Source organism: Sorex araneus, chromosome 1, assembly GCF_027595985.1.
Source record: "Sorex araneus isolate mSorAra2 chromosome 1, mSorAra2.pri, whole genome shotgun sequence".
NCBI lineage: Eukaryota > Metazoa > Chordata > Mammalia > Eulipotyphla > Soricidae > Sorex > Sorex araneus.
The window spans coordinates 10,658,770-10,684,410 of NC_073302.1; the positions used below are offsets into that span (position 1 = coordinate 10,658,770).

The following is a 25,641-nucleotide window of genomic DNA, read 5'->3' on the forward strand; positions in this document are numbered from 1 at the left end:
TGGTCCCAAGGATTGCTTCAGCTATTTATAGGAATTTATTGTTATATATTAATTTTAGAAGTAGTTGGTCTATTTCTTTGAAAAATATTCTGAGTGTTCTTACAGGGACTGCATTAAAAATGAATAATGCTTTGGATAGTACTGCCATTTTGACAATGCTTACGTTTCAGTCTTACAATGATTGAGTACCCATCCCTCTGCCAGTGTCCATTCTCCACCACCAATGTTCCCACTATCTCTCCTACCATCCCTACATCATCCTTCCCCCAGCCCCCTGCCTCTGTGAAGGCTCATTCTTTTTCGCTCTTTCTCTCCTTTGGGGTGTAGTGGTTTGCAATACAGGTATTAAGTGGTCATCATGTTTGGTCTATATTCTACTCTCAGCAAACATCTTCCATCCAGAGTGGACTCTCCAAGGATTCTTTACTTGGTGGTCCCTTCTGTTTCTCAGCTAATTTCCCCAAAGCATGTGAGGCCTACTTCCAAGCTATGAAACAGTCCTCCTGGTACTTATCTCTACTATTCCTTAGTGTTAGTCTCCCATTATGTTATTTTTATATTCCACAACTGAGTGCAGTCCTTCTATAGCTGTCCTTCTCTTTCTGACTCATTACACTTAGCATGATACTCTCCATGTTATCCACTTATATGCAAATTTCATAACTTCATCTTTTCTAACAGCTGCATAGTATTCCGTTGTGCAGATGTACCATAGTGTCTTAACCAGTCTTCTGTGCTTGGGCACTCGGGTTTTTTCCAGGTTATGGCTATTGTAAACAGGTATGTAATAAACATACAAGCGCAGATGTCATTTCTATTATACTTTTTTTTGCATCTCTGGAATATATTCCCAGAAGTGCTACTGCTGGGTCAAAGAAGAGCTCAATTTACATTTTTTTTCTTTTTGGGTCACACCCGGCATTGCACAGAGGTTACTCCTGGCTCATGCACTCAGGAATTACTCCTGGTGGTGCTCAAGGGACCATATGGGATGCTGTGATTCGAACCCGGGTCGGTCGCGTGCAAGGCAAACGCCCTACCCGCTCCAGCCCCAAATTATAATTTTTCGAGAAATATCCATACTGTTTTCCAAAAGGACTTAACCAGTCGGAATTCCCACTAGCAGGGAAGGAGAGTCTCTTTTGCCCTGCATCCACGCCAACAGCGGTTGCTTTTGTCCTTTTGGATGTTTTACAGTCTCTGTGGTATGATATGATATCTCATTGAGTTTTTATCTGCCTCTCCCTGCTCATTAGTGATGAAGAACACTCTTTTCATGTGTCTTTTGTCCATTAGGATTTCTTCTTTGAGAAAGTTTCTGTTCATTTTCTGATGGGATTGGATGTTTTCTTCTTGTAGAATACAACCAGTGCCTTGTATATCCTTGATATCAACCCCTTATCGGACGGGTATTGAGTGAATAACATTTCCCAGCCTGTAAACAGTCTTTGTATTCTGGTCACTGTTTCTTTTGAGATACAGAAGATTCTCAGTTTAAGATAGTCCCATTTGTTTATCTCTGCTTCTGCTTACTTGGTCAGTGGCCTATCATCTTTGAAGATAACTTTAACTTCAATGTCATGGAGGGTTTTGCTGACCCTTTCTTCAATGTACCTAATGGATTCTGGTCTGATGTTGAGGTCTTTAATCCATTTTGATCTGACTTTTGTGCATGGTGTTAGGTAGAGGTCTGAGCCCATTTTTGCATGTAGCTGTCCAGTTTTTCAGCACCACTTATTAAAGTGGCTTTTCTTGCTCCACTTCACATCTCTTGCTCCTTATCATAGATTAGATGGTCATATTTTGGAGGGTGTGTGTAAGATTATTCAACCCTGTCACATTGGTCTGTGGATCTTTGTTCCAGTATCATGCTATTTTAATTATTACTGCTTTGTAGTAGAGTTTCAGGTTAGGGAAGGTGATGCCTCCCATCTTTTTTCCCAGGAATTGCTTTAGCTATTCTTGGGGGTTTGTTGTCCCATATGTATTTCAGAAACATTTGATACATTTCTTTGAAGAACATCATGAGTATCCTTATAGGAATCACATTGAAACTGTATAATGCTTTGGGAATTATTGCCATTCTGAGAATGTTTAGTCTCCCAATCAATGATCAGGGGATATGTTTCCATTTTCTCATGTCTTTTATTTATGAAGTAGCATTTTGTAGTTTTCTTTGGACAGGTCCTTTGCCTTCTTAGTTAAGCTGATTCCGAGGTACTTAATTTTCTTTCTTCTTTTTTTAATAGTTTATTTTTAATTAGTGAATCAACGTGAGGATACAGTTACAGATTTATACATTTTTGTGCTCATGTTTCCCCCATACAAAGTTCGATAACCCATCCCTTCACCAGTGCCCATTCTCCACAACCAGTAAACCCAATACCCCTCCCACACTACCAGTCCTGTCTCCCCCCACCCCACACAGCCACTATGGCAGGGTATTCCCTTTTGTTCTCTCTCTCTCTCTCTCTGACTCGGTGTTGTGGTTTGCAATAAAGGTGTTGAGGGCCATTGTGTTCAGTCTCTAGTCTATATTCGGTCCGCATCACCCTTCCCCCACATGACCTCCAACCACATTTTACTTGGTGTTCCCTTCTCTGAGTTGCCCAGAATGAGAGACCAGCCTCCAATCCATGAAGACAACCTCCTGGTACTTTATATACAATTGATATGAACCCCTTATCTGATGGGTATTGTGTAAATATCCTTTCCCATTCTGTAGATAGTCTTTGTATTCTGGTCACTGTATCTTTTGCAATGCAGAAGCTTTTTAGTTTAATGTAGTCCCATTTGTTGATCTCTGTTTCTACTAGATTGCTTAGTTCCGTGTTATCTTTGAAAATACCTTTATCTTCAATATCGTGGAGGGTTTTGCCAGCCTTGTATTCAATGTACCTTATGGTTTGTGGACTAATGTTGAGGTCTTTAATCCATTTTGATCTACTTTTGTGCATGCTGTCAGGTCAAGGGCTAAGCCCATTCTTTTACATGTGGTTATCCAGTTGTGCCAGCACCATTTGTTAAAGAGACTTTCCTTGCTCCACTTCACATCTCTTGCTCCTTTATCAAAGATTAGATGATCATACATTTGAGGTTGTTTATGGGGATATTCCACCCTGTTTCATTGGTCTGCAGCTCTGCCTTTGTTCGAGTACCATGCTGTTTTAATTGTTACCGCTTTGTAGTAGAGTTTAAGCTTGGGGAAGGTGATGCCTCCCATCATCTTTTTCTCAAGAATTTTTTTAGCTATCTGTGGGCGTTTATTGTTCCATATAAATTTCAGGATTGCTTGCTCCATTTCTTTGAAGAATGCCATGGGTATCCCTATAGGTATCGAGTTAAATTTGTATAATGCTTTTGGGAGTATTGCCATTTTGACAATGTTTATTCTCCCTATCCATGAGCAGGGGATATGTTTCCATTTCCTCATGTCCTCTTTTATTTCATGGAGTAGCGTTTTATAGTTTTCTTTGTAGAGGTTCTTTACTACTTATTTAAGCTGATTCCAAGATATTTAATTTTCTGGGGCACGATTGTGAACTGGATTGCTTTTTTCATGTCCCTTTCCTCTGTCTCATTGTTTGCATATAGGAAGGCCATGGATTTTTGGGTATTGATTTTATAGCCTGCGACTTTACTGTGCAGGTCAATTGTTTCTAAGAGTTTCTTACTAGAGCTTTTAGGTTTCTCTAGGTATAGTATCATATCATCTGCGAATAGTGAGAGCTTGATTTCTTCCTTTCCTACTGAATGCCCTTAATATCTTTTTCTTGCCTGATGGCTATTGCTAATACTTCCAGTACTATATTAAAAAGAAGTGGTGAGAGTGGTCATCCTTGTCTTGCCCCCAATCTTAGAGGAAAAGCCCTTAGTTTTTCTCCATTGATGATAATGCTTGCCCAAGGTTCGTGGTAGATGTCTTTGACTATCTTGAGAAAAGTTCCTCCAAAACCCATTTTGGTGAGAGTTTTTATCATGAATGGGTGTTGGATCTTGTCAAATGCTTACTCTGCATTATTGATATGATCATATGGTTTTTATCTTTACTTTAGTTGATGTGATGGATTATGTTGATTGATTTCTGAATGTTAAACCATCCTTGCATCCCTGGGATGAATCCCACTTGGTCATGGTGTATGATCTTTTTGATGAGTTGTTGGATTCTATTTGCTACTATTTTGTTGAGGATCTTCGCATCGGTGTTCATCAAGGATATTGGTCTATAGTTTTCTTTGTTAGTGGTGTCTTTGTTTGCTTTTTGTATTAGGGAGATATGTGCCTCGTAGAAACTGTTCAGAAAGGTTCCTGTATTTTCAATTTCCTGGAAAAGCTTGAGGAGAACTGGCAACTAGTCTTCTTTAAATGTTTGGAAGAATTCGCCAGTGAATCCGTCTGGACCTGGGCTTTTGTTTTTGGGAAGACTTTTGATTACAGTTTCGATTTCCTTGATATTTATGGGCCTATTGAGGTATTTCACGTCTTCGTGGCTCGGTCTTGGAAAATTGTAGGAGCCAAGGAATTGTCCATTTCTTTTAGGTTATCTTGTTCCGTGGCATACAGACTTTCAAAGTAGTCTCTGATGATCCTTTGAATCTCCTTGGTTTCTGTTGTGATGTCCCCCATTTGATTTTTGATTTGGTTTATTAGGGTTTTCTCTCTTTCTTTCTTTGTGAGTCTTGCTAGCGGTTTATCAATCTTATTTATTTTCTCGAAGAACCAGCTCTTCGTTTCATTGATCTTTCGGATTGTTTTTCGGATTTCCATATCATTAATTTCTGCCCTAAGTTTTATTATTTCTTTCCTTCGATCTAGTTTGGGTTCCTTTTGCTGGTCCTCTTCTACTATCTTGAGCTGCGAAGTCAAGGTGTCTATATAGGCCCTTTCTTCCTTTCTGAGGAAGGCTTGCATAGCTATAAATTTTCCCCTTAACACAGCTTTAGCTGCGTCCCATAGTTTCTGGTAGCTTGTGTCTTCATTCTCATTTTTTTCGAGGTATCTCTTGATTTCTTCCTTTATTTCCTTCGTGACCCACTCATTGTTCAATACTGAGTTATTTAATTTCCAAGTGTTTGATTTGGTTCTCTGTGTCTGTGTGTGATTAACTTCCATCTTCAGTGCATCATGGTCTGAGAAGATAGCTGATACAATTTCTATCTTCCCAATTCTATTAAGGTATAATTTGTGGCCCAGAATGTGGTCTATTTTGGAAAACGTTCCGTGTGCGCTGGAAAAGAATGTGTATTCTTTCTTTTTGGGGTATATAGCCCTGTATAGGTCTATTAGACCTCTCTCCTCCATTTCTTCTTTCAGGGCCATCTTTTCCTTGCTGAGTGTTGTTCTTGTCGATCTATCCAGAGGTGATAAAGCAGTGTTGAAGTCTCCTACTACTATCGTGTTGCTAGTTATGTCCTCCTTAAATTCTGTTAGGAGTTCTTTTAAGTATTTAGCTGGTCGTTCATTAGGTGCGTATACGTTTAGGAGTGTGATTTCTTCCTGTTGTACATATCCCTTGATGAATAGAAAATGACCTTTGCTATCCCTTCTGATCTTTTTCAGCCTGAAATCTATGCTATAGGATACTAGTATGGCCACCCCCTCTTTTTTTTGAGTGGGCTGTTTGTTTGCAGGATTGTTTTCCATCCTTTGATTTTCAGTCTGTGTTTGTTCTGACTATTCAGATGTGTTTCTTGTAGGCGGCAGACAGTTGGGTTTAGTTTCCGAATCCATTTTGCCACTCTGTGCCTCTTGATTGGTGCATTTAGACCGTTAACATTAAGAGAAATTATTATCATGGGATTTTGTGTCATTTTTCTGTAGGGTTTGTTGTTCTTGTAGGTTTTTTTCCTTGTCTTATAGTAGCCCTTTGAATCCTTCTTTTAAATTTGGTCTTGAGTCTATGAAGTTCCTGAGCTGCTGCTTGTCCGTGAAATAGTGTGGTTCCTTCAAGTTTAACTGAGAGTTTAGCCGGGTAGAATATTCTTGGTGAGGCATTCATTTCATTAAGTTTTTTCACTATATCCCACCATTGTTTCGGGCTTGGAGGGTTTCTTCTGATAGGTCTGCTGTGAATCTAAGGGGTTCTCCTTTGTATATGATCTCCTTCTTTGATCTTGCTGCTTGCAGTATTGTGTCTCTATCCACGGCCTCCATCATTCTGACTATGATATGCCTTGGTGATTTTCTATTTAGGTCCCTTTTAGCTGGCACCCTTTGGACTCCTTAGATCTGGATGTCCGCATTCTCTAGCTCTGGGAATTTTTTAGCAATGATGTCTTTAATGGTGTTTTTTTCATTGGGATTGGTTCCATGTGGTTCCGGCATTCCCATGATTCTTATGTTGTTTCTCCTGAAGTCATCCTCTAGGACTCTAACTCGCTCTAGAACCATTTTGAGGTCTTTTGCCATTATTTGCTGTTGTCTATATGCTTTGTGCATCTCATCTTCAAGCTCACTGATTCTGTCTTCGGCTGTAGTCATTCTACTATTGAGGGCTCCTACCGAGTTTTTTATTTCATCTACTGATTCTTTTAGTTGTGCGACTTCTGTTCGTAGCTTTGAAATTTCTGCTCTCATTTCTTCCTGAATTATCTTGGTGGAATGTTCCAATGCTGCATCCATATCCTCCCTTAATTTATTGGAAGTTTGTTCCATAGTTGCTTTGAGTTCGTGAACCATCCTGACAATTTCCTCTCTGAATTCTTTATCCGAGAGGAGGTTGTATTTCTGGGAGGTTGCTGCTGAAGTTAGTGAGATATTTTCTTGGATATCTCCTGGTGGGGGGGATTTTCTCTGTTTCTTCATGTTTTTATGGGCTTTACTATCTTGTGCTCTCCATAGCTTGGGAGGGAACTCAACTGAAGATGTGGGGCTATGCTCTTTTTAAAACGGACTTTTATGTGCAACTCTATCTGTTCGCTGACAGTTTTCGTGAAGTTAGGATAGGCAGGTTACTTGACTATTAACATATAGTGACTAAGATGACCAGGGAGTTCTTCAGAGGAGTGGGTTCTATCAATTGTGGCCAAAGGACAATGCATGGAATGCTAAAAAAAAAAAAAAAAAAAAAAAAAAAAAAACCTGCGCCGCATAAGCGGGCGCGGCTCCAGAAAGAGGCCACGCCCACTATGAGACCACGCCCTCTAACGAGAGGACACTCCACTAACCTGCCGGACAGGGGAGGGAGGGGTCAGGCGTGGTGGGCGAGATGGCTGAGAGCTGCCAGGTGGGGCGGGGGGTTCCGAGCAGGCCCCCAACCTCGGGCAGGGGACGCAGGGAGCGCTTCTCCAGGTGGGGCAGGGTCTCCAAGGGGAAATGCCAATTTACCTGCCGGACAGGGGAGGGAGGGGTCAGGCGTGGTGGGCTAGATGGCTGAGAGCTGCCAGGAGGGGCTGGGGGGTTCTGAGCGGGCCCCCCACTGCGAGGCCGAGGTACTTGATTTTCTGAGGCATAATTGTGAACGGGATTGGTTTTTTCATGTCATTTTCTTGTCTCTCATTATTTGCGTATAGAAAAGCAAAGAAGCTTTGAGTATTGATTTAATAGCCTGCAACTTTACTATACTTTACTATTGTTTCTAAGAGCTTTTTGATAGAGGTTCTCTAAATATAGTATCATATCATGTATGAATAGTGAGAGCTTGATTTCTTTCTTTCTTATTTGGATGCCTTTAATATCTTTTTCTTTCCTAACTGTTATTGTAAGTTCTTCCAGTACTGTGTTGAACAGAAGTGTTGAGACTGGACATCCTTGTCTTGTCCCTGATCTTTTTTCACCATTGAATGTAATTATTGCCATAGGCTTGTGGTATATGGCTTTGAAAACATTGAGGAAATTTCCTTCAATACCGATTTTGGTGAAAGTTTTCATTAGAAACAGATGCTGTATCTTGTCAAATGGTATTATCATATGGTTTTCATATTTTCTTTTGTTGTTATGATGCATTATGTTGATTCACTTCTGAATTGCTAAACCATCCTTGCATCCCTGGATGTTTCCCACTTGGTCGTGGTGGATGATCCTTTTGGTGAGTTGTTTGATTCTATTTGCTAATATTTTGTTGAGGATCTTTGCATTCATATTCATCAGAAATGTTGGCCTGTAGTTTTCTTTTTTGGTGGTGTCTCTGTTTGCTTTTTGTATTAGGAAGATATGTGCCTCATAGAAACTGTTTGGGAGAGTTTCTGTTTCTTAAATTTCCTGGAAAAGCTTGAAAGGTATTGGCAATAGGTCCTCTTTAAATGTTTGGAAGAATTCACTATGAATCCATCTGAACCTGAGCTTTTGATTTTGGGAAGATTTTTGATTACAGCTTCAATTTCCTTGGTATCAATAGGTCTATTCAGGCATTCCAGATCTTCTTGGTTCAATTTTGGTAGGTTATAGGAATTCAGGAATTTATCTATTTCTTCTAGGTTCTCTTGTGTCATGGCATACAGGCTTTCAAAGTAATCTCTGATGATCTTTTGAATTTCTTTGGCTTCTGTTGTAATGCCCCAGTTTTCATTTCTGATGCAGTTTATTAGGGTTCTTTCCATTTCTTTGTGAGTCTTGTTAGTGGTTTATCAATCTTGTTTATTTTCTCAAAGAACCAGGTCTTGGTTTCATTGATCTTTCAGATTGTTTTTTGGCTTTCCATGTCGTTAACTTCTACTCTAAGTTTTATTATTTCTTTCCTTCTGCCTGGTTTGGGCTGTGTTTGATTGTCCTTTTCTAAGAAATTGAGCTGTGAAATCAAGTTATTTATGTGAGCCCTTTCGTCCTTCCTGAGAAATTCTTGTAGAACTATAAATGTTCCCCTTAACATAGCTTTAGCTATGTCTCACAGGTTCTGGTAGCTTGTGTCTTTATTCTCATTTTTTCCAGGTATCTTTTGATTTTTCCTTGATTTCCTTTCTGACCCACTCGTTGTTTCACACTGAGTTGTTTAATTTTCAGAAAATGAAATCAAACATCTGGAAATTAAACATCTCACTATTGGACAACAAGTAGCTTAGAAATGAAATCAAAGAGGAAATCAAAAGATTCCTGGAAATGAATGAAAATGAGGACACAAGTTACCAAAACTTATGGGACACAGCAAAGCTATGTTAAGAGGAAAGTTCATAGCTCTATAAGCATTCCTCAGGAAGGAGGAGCGAGCCCACATAAGTAATCTAATCTCACAGTTTCAGAGCTTGGAGAATGACCAACAGAAGGAGCCCAATCTGAACAGGGGGAAGGAAATAATAAAACTCAGAGCAGAAATTAACAAGAATGAAACCAAAAAAAAATCGGAGAGATCAAAGAAGAGCTGGTTCTTTGAGAAAATAAAAAAGGTCGATAAACCTCTAGCAATACACACAAAAAGGGAGAGAGAAAACCCTAGTAAACAGAGTCAAAAATGAAAACGGGGACATCACAACAGAAATTACAGAAAGTATCCTCAGAGATTACTTTGAGAATCATTATGCCATGAAACACGAAATCCTTCAGTAAATGCGTAAATTCAAAGACTCCTATAGCATCCAAAGGTATAACCAAGAAGACCTGGAATACCTATGGCCGTCAAGGTAATTGAAACGGCAATAAAAAGTCTCCCCAAGAACAAAAGTCCTGGCCCATTTGGGTCCCTTTTAGCTGGCACCCTTCGGACTCCTTGTATCTGGATGTCCGCATTCTCTAGCTCTGGGAATTTTTTGCAATGATGTCTTTAATGGTGCTTTTTTCATTGGGATTCGTTCCGTGTGGTTCCAGCACTCCCATGACTCTTATATTGTTTCTCCTGAGGTCATCCCCTAGGACTCTAACTCGCTCTAGAGCCATTTTGAGGGCTTTTGCCATTATTTGTTGTTGCCTATATGCTTTGTGCAGCTCATCTTCAAGCTCACTGATTCTGTCTTCGGCTGTAGTCATTCTACTACTGAGGGCTCCTGTGGAGTTTTTAATTTCATCTACTGATTCTTTTAGTTGTGTGACTTCTGTTCGTAGCTTTGAAATTTCTGCTCTCATTTCTTCCTGGATTATCTTGGTGGAGCATTCCGATGCTGCATCCATATCCTCCCTTAATTTATTGGATGAACGTTCCATAGTTTCTTTGAATTTGTGAACCATCCTCACAATTTCCTCTCTGAATTCTTTATCTGAGAGGAGGATGTATTTCTGGGAGGTCTCTGCTGAGGTTAGTGAGATGTTTTCTTGGTTCTCTCCTGCTGGTGGGGATTTTCTCTGTTTCTTCATGTTGTTATGGGCTTTACTATCGGGAGCTCTCGTTAGCTTGGGAGGAACCTCAACTGAAGGTTTTGGGCTATGCTCCTTTGACAAAGGACTTTTGTGTGCAAGTTGATGGCATTCTTCAAAGAAGCGGAGCAAGCAATCCTGAAATTTATATGGAACAATAAACGCCCACGGATAGCTAAAACAATTCTTGGGGAAAAGATGATGGGAGGCATCACCCTCCCCAACCTTAAACTCTACTAAAAAGCGGTAACAATTAAAACAGCATGGTACTGGAACAAAGGCAGAGCTGCAGACCAATGGAACAGGGTGGAATATCCCCACACACAACCTCAAATGTATGATCATCTAATATTTGATAAAGGAGCAAGAGATGTGAAGTGGAGCAAGGAAAGCCTCTTTAAGAAATGATGCTGGCACTGTTTACAATAGCCAGAATCTGGAAAAAACCCGAATGCCCCAGAACGGATGACTGGTTGAGGAAACTTTGGTACATCTATACAATGGAATACTATGCAGCTGTTAGAAAAAAGGAGGTCAAGAATTTTGTAGTCAAGTGGATGGGCATGAAAAGTTTCATGCTGAGTGAAATGAGTCAGAAAGAGAGAGACAGACATAGAAAGATTGCACTCATCTATGGTATATAGAATAACAGAGTGGGAGACTATCACCCAAGAACTGTAGAAATAAGTACCAGGAGGTTGACTCCATGGCTTCGAGGCTGGCCTCACGTTCCGGGGAAAGGTCAACTCAGAGAAGCGATCACCAACTACATTGTAGTCGAAGGCCATGTGGGGGAAGGGAGTTGCGGGCTGAATGAGGGCTAGAGACTGAGCACAGCGGCCACTCAACACCTTTATTGCAAACCACAACAGCTAATTAGAGAGAGAGAACAGAAGTGAATGCCCTGCCACAGTGGCAGGGTGGGGTGGGGGGGAGATGGGATTGGGGAGGGTGGGAGGGACACTGGGTTTACGGGTAGTGGAGAATGGGCACTGGTGAAGGGATGGGTTCCCAAACTTTGTATGAGGGAAGTATAAGCACAAAAGTGTATAAATCTGTAACTGTACCCTCACGGTGATTCTCTAATTAAAAATAAATAAATTTAAAATAAATAAATAAATAAATAAAAAAGAAATGATGCTGGCACAACTGGACAACCACATGCAAAAAAATGGGCTTAGAACTCGACCTGACACCATGCACAAAAGTAGATCAAAATGGATTAAAGACCTCAACATCAGACCACAAACCATAAGGTACATTGAAGACAAGGTCGGCAAAACCCTCTACGATATTGAAGATAAAGGTATCTTCAAAGATGACACGGAACTAAACAATCTAGTAAAAACAGAGATCAACAAATGGGACTACATTAAGCTAAAAAGCTTCTGCACCGCAAAAGATACAGTGACCAGAATACAAAGACTATCTACAGAATGGGAAAGGATATTTACACAATACCCATCAGATAAGGGGTTAATATCAATGGTGTATAAAGCACTGGTTGAACTCTACAAAAAGAAAACATCCAACCCCATCAAAAAATGGGGCGAAGAAATGAACAGAAAATTTAACAAGAAAGAGATATGAATGGCCAAAAGGCACATGAAAAAATGCTCTACATCACTAATCATTAGGGAGATACAGATCAAAACAACCATGAGATACCACATCACACCACAGAGACTCGCACACATCCAAAAGAACAAAAGCAACCGCTGTTGGAGAGGATGTGGGGAGAAAGGGACCCTTCTACACTGCTGGTGGGAATGCCGGCTAGTTCAGCCCTTTTGGAAAACAGTATGGACGATTCTCAAAAAACTAGAGGTTGAGCTCCCATTTGACCGAACAATACCACTGCTGGGAATATATCCCAGAAAAGCCAAAAAGTATAGTCGAAGTGACATATGCACTTATATGTTCACCGCAGCACTGTTTACAATAGCCAGAATCTGGAAAAAACCCGAGTGCCCTAGAACAGATGACTGGTTGAAGAAACGCTGGTACATCTATACAATGGAATACTATGCATCTGTTAGAAAAAATGAGGTCATGACTTTTGCATATAAGTGGATCAACATGGAAAGTATCATGCTAAGTGAAATGAGTCAGAAAGAAAGAGAGAGACATAGAAAGATTGCACTCATCTGTGAAATATAGAATAATAGACTATAAGACTAACGCCCAACAATAGTAGAAATAAGCACCAGGAGGTTGTCTCCATGGCTTGGAGGCTGGTCTATCATTCTGGGTAACTCAGGGAAGGGACCACCAAGTAAAATGTGGTTGGAGGTCATGTGGGGGAAGGGTGATGTGAGCCAAATACAGACTAGAGACTGAACACAATGGCCACTCAACACCTTTATTGCAAACCACAACACCTAATCAGAGAGAGAGAACAAAAGGGAATACCCTGCCATAGTGGCAGGGTGGGGTGGGGGGAGACGGGACTGGGGAGGGGGGGAGGGATGCTGGGTTTACTTGTGGTGGAGAATGGGCACTGGTGAAGGGATGGGTTATCGAACTTTGTATGGGGGAAACATGAGCACAAAGATGTATGGATCTGTAACTCTACCCTCACGATGACTCTCTAATTAAAAATAAACTAATTAAAAAAAAAGTCCTGGCCCAGATGGATTCACTAGTAAATTCTTCCAAACCTTTAAAGAGGACTTACTCCCAGTCCTCTTTAATCTTTTCCAGGAAACTGAAGTATCAAAAACACTTCCAAACAGTTTCTATGAAGCAACTATCACTCTGATACCATAAACAGACAAAGATACCACAAAGAAAGAGAATTACAGACAGATATCCCTGATGAACACAGATGCAAAGATCCTCAACAAAATATTAGCAAATAGAATCCAACGTCTCATCAAAAAGATCATACACCATGACTAAGTAGAATTCATCCCAGGGATGCAAGAATGGTTTAACATTCGCAATTCAATCAATATAATTCATCATATCACGAAAAGAAATAATAAAAACCGTATGATCATATCAATAGATGCAAAGAAAGCATTTGAGAAGATTCAGCACCCACTTATTAGGAAAACTCTCAACAAAATGGGCATCGAAGGAACTTTCCTCAATATAGTCAAAGCCATCTACCGCAAGCCCACGGCAAGTATCATTCTCAATGGGTAAAAACGAAAAGCCTTCCCTCTAAGATCGAGCACAAGGCAAGGTTGCCCACTTTGTCACTTCCATTCAATATAGTACTGGAAGTCCTGGCCATAGCAGTTAGACAAGAAAAAGATATCAAGGGCATCCAGATAGGAAAGGAAGAGGTCAAATTATCACTATTTACAACGATATGATACTATATTTGGAAAACCCTAAAGACTCTACAGAAAAGCTCCTAGAAACAATAGGTTAATATAGTAAAGTGGCAGGCTACAAAATCAACACCCAAAAGTCCATGGCTTCCTTATATACAAATAATGAAAAAGAAGAAAGAGACATTTAAAAAAAACAATCCCTTTCACAAAAGAACCTCAGAAAATCAAGTACCTTGGAATAGGCTTAGCCAAAGAGGTGAAGGACCTATACAAGGAAAATAAGAAAACACTACTTCAAGAAATAAAAAAAAGGACACTAGGAAATAGAGACACATCCCCTGCTCATGGATAGGGAGAATTCACTTCTATCACTTTTCATCCCGTTGATCTTTGATTTGCTCAAGCGGACACCAGCATCGGCAACAATCTGCCTGTTGTTCATCTTCTATAAGTAGTTCACTCGACTCATCCTGAATAGAATATGCAGAACACTACACGAAGGACAACCATGCAAGCAAGCCGGGTTCCGAAAAGGATTCAGCATGATCGACCATATCCATACAGTGACCAAGCTCATTGAAGTTTTGCTTGAGTTCAAGATGCCGCTCAAACGTCCATTGATTAAAAGAAAGCGTTCAATTCTGGTGAGACTGAAGCAGTCATTGAAGCCCTAGCCAAACAGGACATTCAAACTCAGTATATCAAGATCCTCCGCAAGCTGTACTATGGATTCACCACCAGGATCTGACCATTCTGATCACCAAAGTGATCATTGATGTAAGAAGAGGGGTTAGACAGGGTGATACCATTTTACCGAAACTCTTTAGTGCCACCCTTGAGATCATCATGCCATGACTGGAATGGGAAGGAAGGGGAGTGAAGATAGATAGTTGAAAACTACACCATCGACACTTCGCTGATGACATTGTTCCAATAATACCAAACATTAGCCAAGTGGCACAAATGCTGACCTACATAGACCACGAGTGTGGAAAGATAGAACTGCAACTGATCTCAGCAAAACAATGTCCATGAAAAACAAACTAGTCCCTGACATTCCATTTTCTCTCAATGGAATGAACATCTCCGAATGCAACAGCTTATGTGTACCTGGGTCAAGAACTGAACATGAGGAACGACTTGGCGTTAGAACTGCGCAGGAGGAAGAAAGCTGCTTGGGATGCCTTCAAGAGCATCAAAGAGGGGTTAAGAGGACGAAGTACCTCCGGCTCTGGGCACATCTTTTCAACTCCACCGTTATTCCTTAGGGAGAATTAACATTATCAAAATGGCAATACTGCCCAAAGCACTATACAAATTTAATGTGGTCCCTATCAGGATACCCATGACATTTTTCAAAGAAATAGACAAAATATTCCTGAAATTCATATGAAACAATAAACACCCACGAATAGCTAAAGCAATCCTTGGAAAAAAGAAGATGGGTGGCATCACCTTCTCCAACTTCAGTCTCTACTACAAAGCAGTAGTAATTAAAACAGCATGGTATTAGGATAAAAACAGACCTGTAAACCAATGGAACAGAATTGAATATCCTGTCACAGACCGCCAAGTATATGGCCACTTAATCTTTGAAAATTAAGGCAAGAAATGTGAAGTAGAAAAAGAAAAGCCTCTTCAACAAGTGGTACCGGGAAAACTGGAAAGCTACTGCAAAAAAAATGAACTCTGACCTCTGTCTAATGCCAGGCACAAAAGTCAGATCAAAGTGGATTAAAGACCTCAATATCAGACATGAATCTATAAGGTTCACAGAAGAAAATGTAAGCAGAACTCTCCATGACATTGAAACTAAAAGCATCTTTAAGGATGAAACAGCACTGACCATCCAAGTGGAAGCAAATATAAACAATGGGACTACATCATACTAAGAAGCTTCTGCGCTTCGAAAGTAACAGTGACCAAAATACAGAAAGAGCCCACAAAATGGAGAAAGAACATTTACCAATACCCATCGGATAAGGGAATAACATCCAGGTTATACAAGACACTAGTAGAATTGTACAAGAAAAAACCTCCAACCTAATCAAAAAATGGGGAGAAGAAATGAACAGAAATTTCTTCAAAAAAGAAATACAAATGGCCATAAAGCACATGAAAAAATGCTCCACATAACTAATCATCAGGGAGATGCAAATCAAAACAACAATGAGAAAATCATGTCACACCACAGAGACTGGCACATATTCAAAAGAATATGCTGGTGTGGATGTGGTGGGAAAAGGGACGCTCTTTCACTGTTGGTGGGATTGCCGACTGGTCGAACCTTTCTGGAAAACAATAAGGACAGTCCTTCAAAAAACAGAAATTGAGCTGCCATATGACCCTGTAATACCACTTCTGGGAATATATCCCAAGGGTACAAAAAAGCACAGAAGAAATGACATTTGTACCTATATATTCATTGCAGCACTGTTCACAATAGTCGAAATCTGGAAACAACCCAAGTACCCTAGAACAGATGACTGGTTAAAGAAACTTTGGTCCATCTACACAATGAAATACTATGCAGCTGTTAGGAGAGATGAAGTCATGAAATTTGCTTATAAGTGGATAGACAAGGAGAGTATCATGCTGAGTTAAATGAGTCAGAAGAGAGGGACAGAGATAGAAGGTCTGCACTCATTTGTCGAGTATACATTAACATCACATGAGGCTGACACCCAAGGAGAGTAGATACAAAGGCCAGTATGATTGCCCCATACTTGGAAGACTGCTTCATGAGCGGAGAGAAGAAGGCAGATGGAATAGAGAAGGAATCACTAAAAAATGGTGGCTGGAGGAAACAGTTGAGATGGGAGATGCATGCCGAAAGTAGATAATGGACCAAACATAATGACCTCTCAGTGTCTGTGTTGAAAGCCATAATACACAAAATTAGAGAGAGAATATGGGGAATATTGTCTGCCATGCAGGCAGGGGAGGGTGAGTAAGAGGAGTATACCCGGGATATTGGTGGTGAGGAATGTGCACTGGTGGAGGGATTGGTGTTTGAACATTGTGAGATTGTAACCCAAACATGAAAGCTTGTAAGTATCTCATGGTGATTCAATAAAATTTTAAAAAATGAGCTCCCAATTGACCAAGCAATAACATGTCTAGGAATGCACCCTGGGGCTCCAAAAGCATACAACAGAAACACCAGGTGCACTTCTATGGTCATTGCAACACTATTCAAAATAGCAGAATATAGAAATAACCTGAATACTCCAAAACATACTACTGGATAAAGAAACAATGGTTGTACATCTGCACAATGGGATACTGTGAATTGGTTAGAAAAAATGAAGTCATAAAATTTGATTATAGGTTGATGGACATGCAAAGAATCGTGCTGAAACATGAGTCAGAAAGAGAGAGACAGAAGTCATGAAATTTACTTATAAATGGATAGACATGGAGAGGATCATGCTCAGTGAAATGAGCCAGAAAGAGAGGGACAGACATAGAAGGACTGCACTCATTTATGAAGTATAGGATAGCAACACATGAGGCTGAAACCCAAGGACAGTAGATACAAGGGCCAGGAGGATTGCCCCATAGTTGAAGATTGTTTCATGAGCAGAGGGGAGAAGGCAGATGGAATAGAGAAGGGATCACTAAGAAAATGATGGCTGGAGGAAACAGTTGGGATGGGATTGCATGCTGAAAGTAGATAATAGAACAAACATGATGACTTCTCAGTGTCTGTGTTGAAAGACATAATGCCTAAATGGTAGAGACTGTATGGGGAATATTGTCTGCCATGGAGGCAGGGGGAGGGTAGGAAAGGATGGATGTACTCAGGATATCAGTGGTGGGGAATGAGCATTGGTTGAAGGATAGGTGTTTGATCATTGTGAGAATGTAACCCAAACATGAATCTTATAACTATCTCACGGTGATTCAATGAAATAAAAAAGAGGGACAGACAAAGAATGATCTCATTCAACTGTGGAATATAAAAAATAAAGTAGTATGAGAATAATATCTAAGGCCAGTGCAAACCGGAGCCAAGAGGACTGGTCAATGGTTGGAAGCTTGCCACAAATGCAATGGAGGGGGAGGCGGGACAAAGGGCAGGTAGGATAGAGAAAGGACCAGTATGACAATAATTGTTGAAAATGATCACTCTGAACAAGAATCAAAACTTCGAAAGTAGGTAAATGGATATAAATGATGGACGTTCAATATGTGCATTGCAAAACATAATGCCCAAAAGGAAATAGAGAAGAAAAGACTTATGCCAAAGTGCATTATTTTACCAGATATAATAAAGAAGTTTCTTTTACACTGAAGATCATATTCATGTATCATAACAACTAGGGAAGTGGTGAGTTGAAGAAAGTGGGTTGAAGGGAATCTTGAGAAGGATAGTGTACTTGGAACCTTTTTTCTGAAGGTCTGGATGATGCTCCTATCTGCCTCTGAAAAATAACGTGTGTTTGTATTGTTAAGTATGGAGAGTATGTTATTGTGCTGATGATTTCCTGAATGTTGTGTCACATAGCTGTGCTGCTCTGTGAGGACAGTGCAGGTAACTCAAAAGTTAACAAATGAAGTCTATGTTTATCAATTGGCAGCTCCATTAATCACTATCAATTCTGATTCAATAGCAGTGACTAAGATATTGAGTGAACTTTTACTAAAATATGCAAAGTTTATTATAGCATTAGACATGTATTGTGCACCTGTATTTCTGAGCTTGAATGATCTAATAAAACAGTAATAAAATATTTATAATGAAAAAAATCATTATCTTAAGTATTCTTCTCTCAGTCTTCTGACACAAGGCTGAGAGAAGTTAATTTACTTATTTAGGGTCAACTAGGAGTGTCTGGTAGAGTCCCACAACCAGCCCTATCAGACCTGTTCATTGTCTTCATTTATGTTTAGAAACGTCTCAGCCATTCCTGTGTTCAGCAGACCAGAGCAGGCAGTTCTATTCCAGGGACCCTTGATACTTGCAAAACACTCTTAGGTGGCCTGAGCAGCTCTGCTCAACCACCTCCCAAAGGACTAAATGGACTGTGGCAATTATCTTCCTTTCTTTAACCAGGAGCTCAGGGACTTTGACTTATTCTTCTATGAGGTTTATAAAATGGCTTCTTTATTGACTTGTAGGTGAAGGACAGACACAGAAAGCTCAGGAGATTATGGGCTCACAGAAGTCTCCATCCCACTGTTTTGTTCCTCCTAAGTACTGCAGACGCTGACGACATACAAACTGGATGAGAAGGCTCCTGATCTACCAAGAGTGAAGATATCAGAGTAAGCTTATAATAGTAGGGCAGAAAGTACATCTCTGTGTGCATAGAAGGATGTACATGCATCCCATGTGCATATGCTGTGTGATGATTTCTTGCTTGTGTAAAATGATAAAATGTGTGTTTCCTCAACAAGTGTTTGCATCTATGTGATATCTATGACGATGCAGTAAGAGAAAACAGACAAAGAGGGGCTGAAAAGATAGGATATAAGGTAAGATATTTGTCCTGCAGTTACCTGGTTCAATTCAAGCATTGTCTAATGGTTCTCAGGCTACACCAGGAGGGACCGCTAATCAAAGAGCCATAAGTGTGGCTCAAAAACAAGATTTTCATTTTTTCATTGAACAATCATCAGATAACCGATGTCCCCATTTCCATTCTTCCCATCACACTCCCAATATGCGTCTACAAGGACACCTTTCTTCTCTCTTTCTCTATATCTTTCTCTTTCTCTCTCTTTCCTTTTGTGTATTATAGTTTGCAATACAGATACTGAATAATTAGCATGTAGACCCCTTTTCCTCCTTTCAGCAATAAGTTCTTTGAACAATGATCATTTCCAACTGTCATTGACCTAGTGGTCACCTCTCTATCCTAACTGCCCTCTCCCTCCGATGCCTGGCAAGTTTCCAACCATGGACCAGTCTTCCTGAACCTAGTTTCTACTGTAAATGAGTCAGAAGGAAGGGACAGACACAAAGTGATTGCAGTCATTTTGTAATATATTAAACAGTGTATGAGACTAATATTCAAAAAATTTTTAAATAAACAGAGAGACTTAGAGAAAAGTCAAGATCTAAACAAAAGCTATGAATAAAACTACATGTGACATAAAGATTCTTTTCCCTAAGGTCAGTGCACAAAGCATCAGAAAAGTCATAGGAAGCAAGTGCAGAGCACTCTGAGTGTGATTTGGACCCTCATTGCCAAATACCTAGCCTGCCCTTGAACAATCTCTTCCACGTTCTCTACTTGTAAGTAGGTGTCAAAGTTTAGCCATGAAAATACTGAGTCTGAGAGACATACATATGTTCACCAGCCAGGTGGAGAAATTTCCTAAGTTTACCCATGGTCAGCATGGGGGAGTTTCGAAATCCTAACTCAGTGCTGTGGAGATGTGTTATCTTTGCCTTCCTTTATGTCTCCTATGTTATCTCTGAATGTCGTCGAATATCTCTGTATTTATTAGTATTAATGATGTCCAAACTGGACAGCATATATCTGATGGTATCTGTGAGTAAATGGGACCCATCTTTATGTCCACAGACACTTAGGAGTCCATTAATAATGGCCACATTACTGCATTGAGCAGGCAGGATCAGGTGCATTTTTCCTCTAGGTAAGTATGCAAACTTGTTCCTTTGATTCCAGTATCTCAAAGGTCAGAAATGGTCTAATGCACAGTCTGGACCTGCTATGTTTGTCTCTTATATTCAGTTTCCACTGGTAGAGAAAGAGTGACTTGGTCTTGATCAAAATGTTATATTGAGATTTTTAAGTTGAAAGGTATCCACTAATCATTAAGTAAAGTGTTTAGCAAATAATCAGTATTCAGTCTCAGGACAGATTATAATCTTTCCTCAAACTAAATGTTTTTGTTGTAAATCCCCAAGGTTCATAAATCTCCAAATTCTGAAACAATACTTACAGAAGGCTTATCAAATAAGCCTGTCTAAAGAAGTATTTCAACCTCTTTGTCAACATGGTCTGATCCTCTTTTCCTGGGTGTAGGGCTACAATAATCAAAAGTTAAATCCTATGAAAAGCAAGGCCTTCTGATTGTTATAGTTTCTAAGCTTATTGTGGTGTATCCTCACATAATCATTCACCATCCACCTAAGAGAACACGGAGAGATAGAACTAGTGTCCCTGAGCAGTTCAATCTCTAAGAAAAATTTGTCATTATTCACCTTCGAGCATTTAGAGAGATAGCAACAGTGCCCCTGAGCATTTCAGTGTCTAAGTAAAACTGGCCATCCTGCTATCTACCTTGAATACAAAGAAAAGTAAAGATTCTCTCCCTCAACTATGTTGGAGTATGTAACTTAGCATGTCAGGACATGCTAAAAAATGAGGAGTAGGAGAGCTAGTGTGTTGTAATTAGTAGAGAGATTCTGGAATTGTCATTCCTTTCTCCATTAAAATGGAATTGTCATTCCTTTCTCCGTTATCTATAGCAAGGATGGAACTTTGCACACTTAGATATTATGACTTTGTACACTCCATCAACACTGAGACTTTGCACTGCTTCTTTACTCTTGTTTATAGCACTTTCCATAGTGCTTTGTACAGAGCATGAATTAAGTTGTTGTTCAAAGTATTTTTCCAGGTTAAGAAAATATCTAAAAGTAGACTATACACCGAACATGAAGGTCACTCAATACCTCTATTGCAAACTACAACAGCCAAAGGGAGAGAGAATAAAAGGGAATGCCCTGCAGTAGAGGCAGGGTGGGGTGGTGGCAGATGGGGTATGGGTGGTGAAAGGGATACTGAGATCATTGGTGGAGGTGAATGGGCACTGGTGGAGGGATGGGTGAACAATAAATGTATGACTGAAATGCAAACACAAAAGTTCATAAGTTTGCAAATGTACATCACAGTGATTCTCTACTAAAAAGATTTTTAAAAAAAGAGAAGAAAATATATTAAAATTGTGACGATGTGATGGATTATGAGAACCTGAATGGTACTTGGTGATTCATGCCTATATACACGTGAGTTGTGAACAAAGTCTAGTTAAAAAAAACCAACACTTTCATATAAAAATTGGGTTACTATATTATGATTTTCGGGCTGAACATTTCCCTCTATTTAACTTCCAGAGGAAAGAGGAGCATCATGAAGAAACAGAATGAGACCAGAGTTTCTGAATTCCTCCTCCAGGGTCTCCCTATACCACCAGAACAACAGGGCTGGTTCTTGACCCTCTTCCTGGTCATATACCTGACCACCGTGCTGGGGAACCTGGTCATTATCCTGCTCATCAGGATAGACTCTCGACTCCACACACCCATGTACATCTTCCTCTGTGTCTTGGCCTTCAACGACATGTGTTTATCATCTGTCACGGTTCCCAAGATGTTGGTGGACATGCAGAGTAATCACAAGTCCATCCCCTATTCAGGGTGCATTTCTCAGGTATATTTTTTAATATTTTTTGTTTGTTCCGACAATTTCCTTCTTGCAGTGATGGCCTATGACAGGTATGTAGCCATCTGTCAGCCACTCCACTACACCATGATCATGAGGCAGGCACGGTGTATCTCATTAGTAGCTTGGTCTTGGATCATCAATTTTTTATATGCACTGATGCACACTCTCCTCTTGATCCGAGTGTCCTTCTGTGGTGATATTATCATCCCGCACTTCTTCTGCGAACTCACTGTATTGCTGGAGGTAAGCTGCTCAGACACTTCACTCAATAAACTGCTCATATTCGTTGAGGGAGGAATGTATGTGAGTATTCCATTCACTTTTATCATGGGATCATATATCTGCATATGGGCCACTGTCCTGAAAAATCCTTCTGCTAAGAAATTCTTCAAAGTCCTTTCTACCTGTGGTTCCCATCTCCTCGTTGTGGCTTTATTCTATGGAACCATTGCAGAAGTGTACTTCTTTTCTTCGCCAGCCATGTCTGGTAGTAAAGAAATAGCTGCTTCTGTGATGTATATGATAATCACCCCCATGCTGAACCCTTTCATCTACTGCCTGAGAAATAGAGATATAAAACAAGCACTAAAATTTTTTGCTAATAAAATGATGTTCATTAAGTCTAAGTGATATAAAATGCATATATATACAAAAGAATAAGGAAGCTATTATACAAGAATTTATGTTCGGAAAGCTCTGATAAACCTGTTTACATGCACATGCATCTCAGAGAGGTTGGTATTCTCATGTTCCACTCTGCTGACATAAACAGGTTTACCCGTTTATTACCCAGACTGACAGCTAAAGAGATTGTTGACGATAGAAAGACTTACAGAAATTATGTTTTCAATTTTACATTATTCTGAATTTCCATTATAAAATTGTAATGTTTACTTTGCATTTTCTCTTAAGTATGTATTTATACCCTTCCTCAGAATCTCGGGATTGTCATCAGATACCTTTTTATCAGTTCATCCCCACCCAAGAATAACTGAGATTCCCCATCTCCCCAAAACTGGAGGTAGCCCCTACAATAATTGTACAGTTTGATATAAATTCACTTTTTATTATATAAGTTTCAGGACACAATTTTGAAAACTTTCTGCTTCTATAATATTTCAGGTACTTCTTCAAATTAATTTTCACAGCAGTGTCATAAATGTTTTCTGTCTTGACCCAAGTGGCTACTTAATGTATGCATTACATGATTAGAAATTAAACTTGATATGCTTTTTAGGTTTATGCACTTTCTTTATAATCTGACACAACAGTATAAAGATGAATTAGGAAGGAATTAGAGCAATCCATAACTTTCTGATTGAAAGGTTATTATGAAATATATACATAGTATATGTAAATTACATAAATAATGGAACTTTTGTATGTTATGATAGACATATGTGACCTGAAAATATAAAAATCATCATCATCATCATCATTATCATCCCGTTGATTGTCGATTTTCTCAAGTGGTCTAAGTAACGTCTCCATTTATCCTAGCCCTGAGATTTTAGAAGCCTCTCTTTACTCGTCCTTCTCAACAGTGCCACATCAAAGGCTCTTTCAGAGTCAGGGGAATGAGACCCATCATTTTTACTGGTTTGGGCATATGAATAAGTCATGGGGAGCTTGCTAGGCTCTCGCATGCGGGCAGGAAATTCTTGGTAGCTTGTCACGTTTTCTGAGTGGGAGAACTAGGCTATAAGATGCCACATGCTCCTGGAAGCTTGGTTTTCTAGTCTCTGGATGTTGGCCATTGATGGGATTACATGGTGCCAGGGGAACATTCTGGGTGTGACTGCCTAACTACTGGAATTTAGCTTTTATAAAATGGAATCAAAGTTGATTAGGAGATTTTCAGTTAGGAAAGACAGTGGAGGAGCACTGTACCAAAACTCATACTTAATTGCATTCATTAAAAAAAAATTGGTATTACTCCTGCGAATATATCCCAGAAAAGCCAAAATGTATAGTCGAAATGACAACTGCACTTATATGTTCATCACAGCACTGTTTACAATAGCCAGAATCTGGAAAAAACCCCAGTGCCCTGGAACAGATGACTGGTTGAAGAAACTCTGGTACATCTATACAATGGAATACTATGCAGCTATTAGAAAGAATGAGGTCATGATGTTTGCATATAAGTGGATCCCCATGGAAAGTATTATGCTAAGTGAAATGAGTCAGAAAGAGAGAGACAGACATAGAAAGATTGCACTCATCTGTGGAATATAGAATAATAGACTATAAGACTAACACCCAACAATAGTAGAAATAAGTACCAGGAGGCTGTCTCCATGGCTTGGAGGCTGGTCTCTCATTCTGGGCAACTCAGAGAAGGGAACACCAAGCAAAATGTGGTTGGAGGTCATGTGGGGGAAAGATGATGCGGGCCGAATATAGACTAGAGACTGAACACAATGGCCACTCAACACCTTTATTGCAAACCACAACACCTAATCAGAGAGAGAGAACAAAAGGGAATACCCTGCCATAGTGGTAGTGTGGGGTGAGGGGAGACGGGACTGGGGAGGGGGGGAGGGATGTTGGGTTTACTGGTGGTGGAGAATGGGCACTGGTGAAGGGATGGGTTATAAAACTTTGTAAGGGAGAAACATGAGCACAAAAATGTATAAATCTGTAACTGTAAAAAAAATAAATAAAATAAAATCCAAAAAAATTTGGTATTATATACTTATTGTACTATTGAACTAAAATAGTTATATCTAAAAGTATTCTCTGAAGACATATCTAAACATTGAAGTTACATCTCCACATTTCTCCATGAATACTACTAATAGTATCTCATCCAAGAGCACATGATTTCAATACTGACCTTTATTTTATCTTTTATGAGATAAAATAATGCACACAAATAAATTGTAGACACATATGTGAGTATATTTATGCATAAAAATGTAAAGACATAAATAACAGGTCTGTATCATTTATACATAAATAAAAAATGAATCCCATTGTAAGGTGACCAAATGTTTTCATTTATCCTACTGGATTGCTTTTCTTTCCGTACTGATAATTTCCAAATTTCCCTTTCATTCTAGGTCATTTAAACCAAAGTTCTCTCTCTTTTTGCATCACTATCAAATATTAATAGGGATACCCTTCCAAATCCATCACTCCAAACTATGTTAGTTTACACAAATGTGAGTAAAAATTAAGACTATGGCCTGAGTTACCAAGGCCAATCTGAGCTTTTCAGAATCAATTCTGCAAAAATAAATAAGGACAAATTTTTGATGGACATGTATGGGACAAAGCAGTGTAATGATGCTATATGCACTAGTAACAAATATAAAGATACAATATAGTCTAGAGTGAAAACAAATTATTGAAAAATTCCTTATTTATGACATTTTAACAACACTTAAATCTCTAACAGAGCTCCTAAGAGCACAACAATCACAAAACAATGTGATTTTAAATGTGTTTCTCTCTGTTCAGAGCAATGTTATGGTGAGTGGATAGCTTGGTTTGCATGCATCTGACCTGGGTTTGATTCCCAGCCAGACTACAATATCCCAAACACTACCTGGAATTATCACAATGCACAGAGTTGGGAGTAAGTCTTTACCATAGCTGGGTGTGCCAAAACCAAACAGAGCGAGGGAGAGAGTGAGCGATCGGCAAGCCATATGCTATTTTCAACAAAAAATAACAGTTCTATAAAAATTTATAGACTAGGTGAAAGG

At 39.5% G+C, this 25,641-nt stretch overlaps 1 protein-coding gene across 1 annotated transcript in view; it reads left to right on the forward strand.

Annotated features, from left to right (window-relative positions):
* The window catches only part of LOC101547430 (olfactory receptor 1J4-like), a 46,137-nt gene extending 23,579 nt beyond the window's left edge, over window positions 1-22,558 (forward strand). The window contains exon 2 of the mRNA XM_004613554.2: window positions 21,610-22,558. Coding sequence (XP_004613611.2) covers window positions 21,610-22,558 — 949 coding nt within the window. The remainder of the gene's footprint in view (window positions 1-21,609) is intronic.
* The last annotated feature ends 3,083 nt before the right edge of the window (window positions 22,559-25,641 follow it).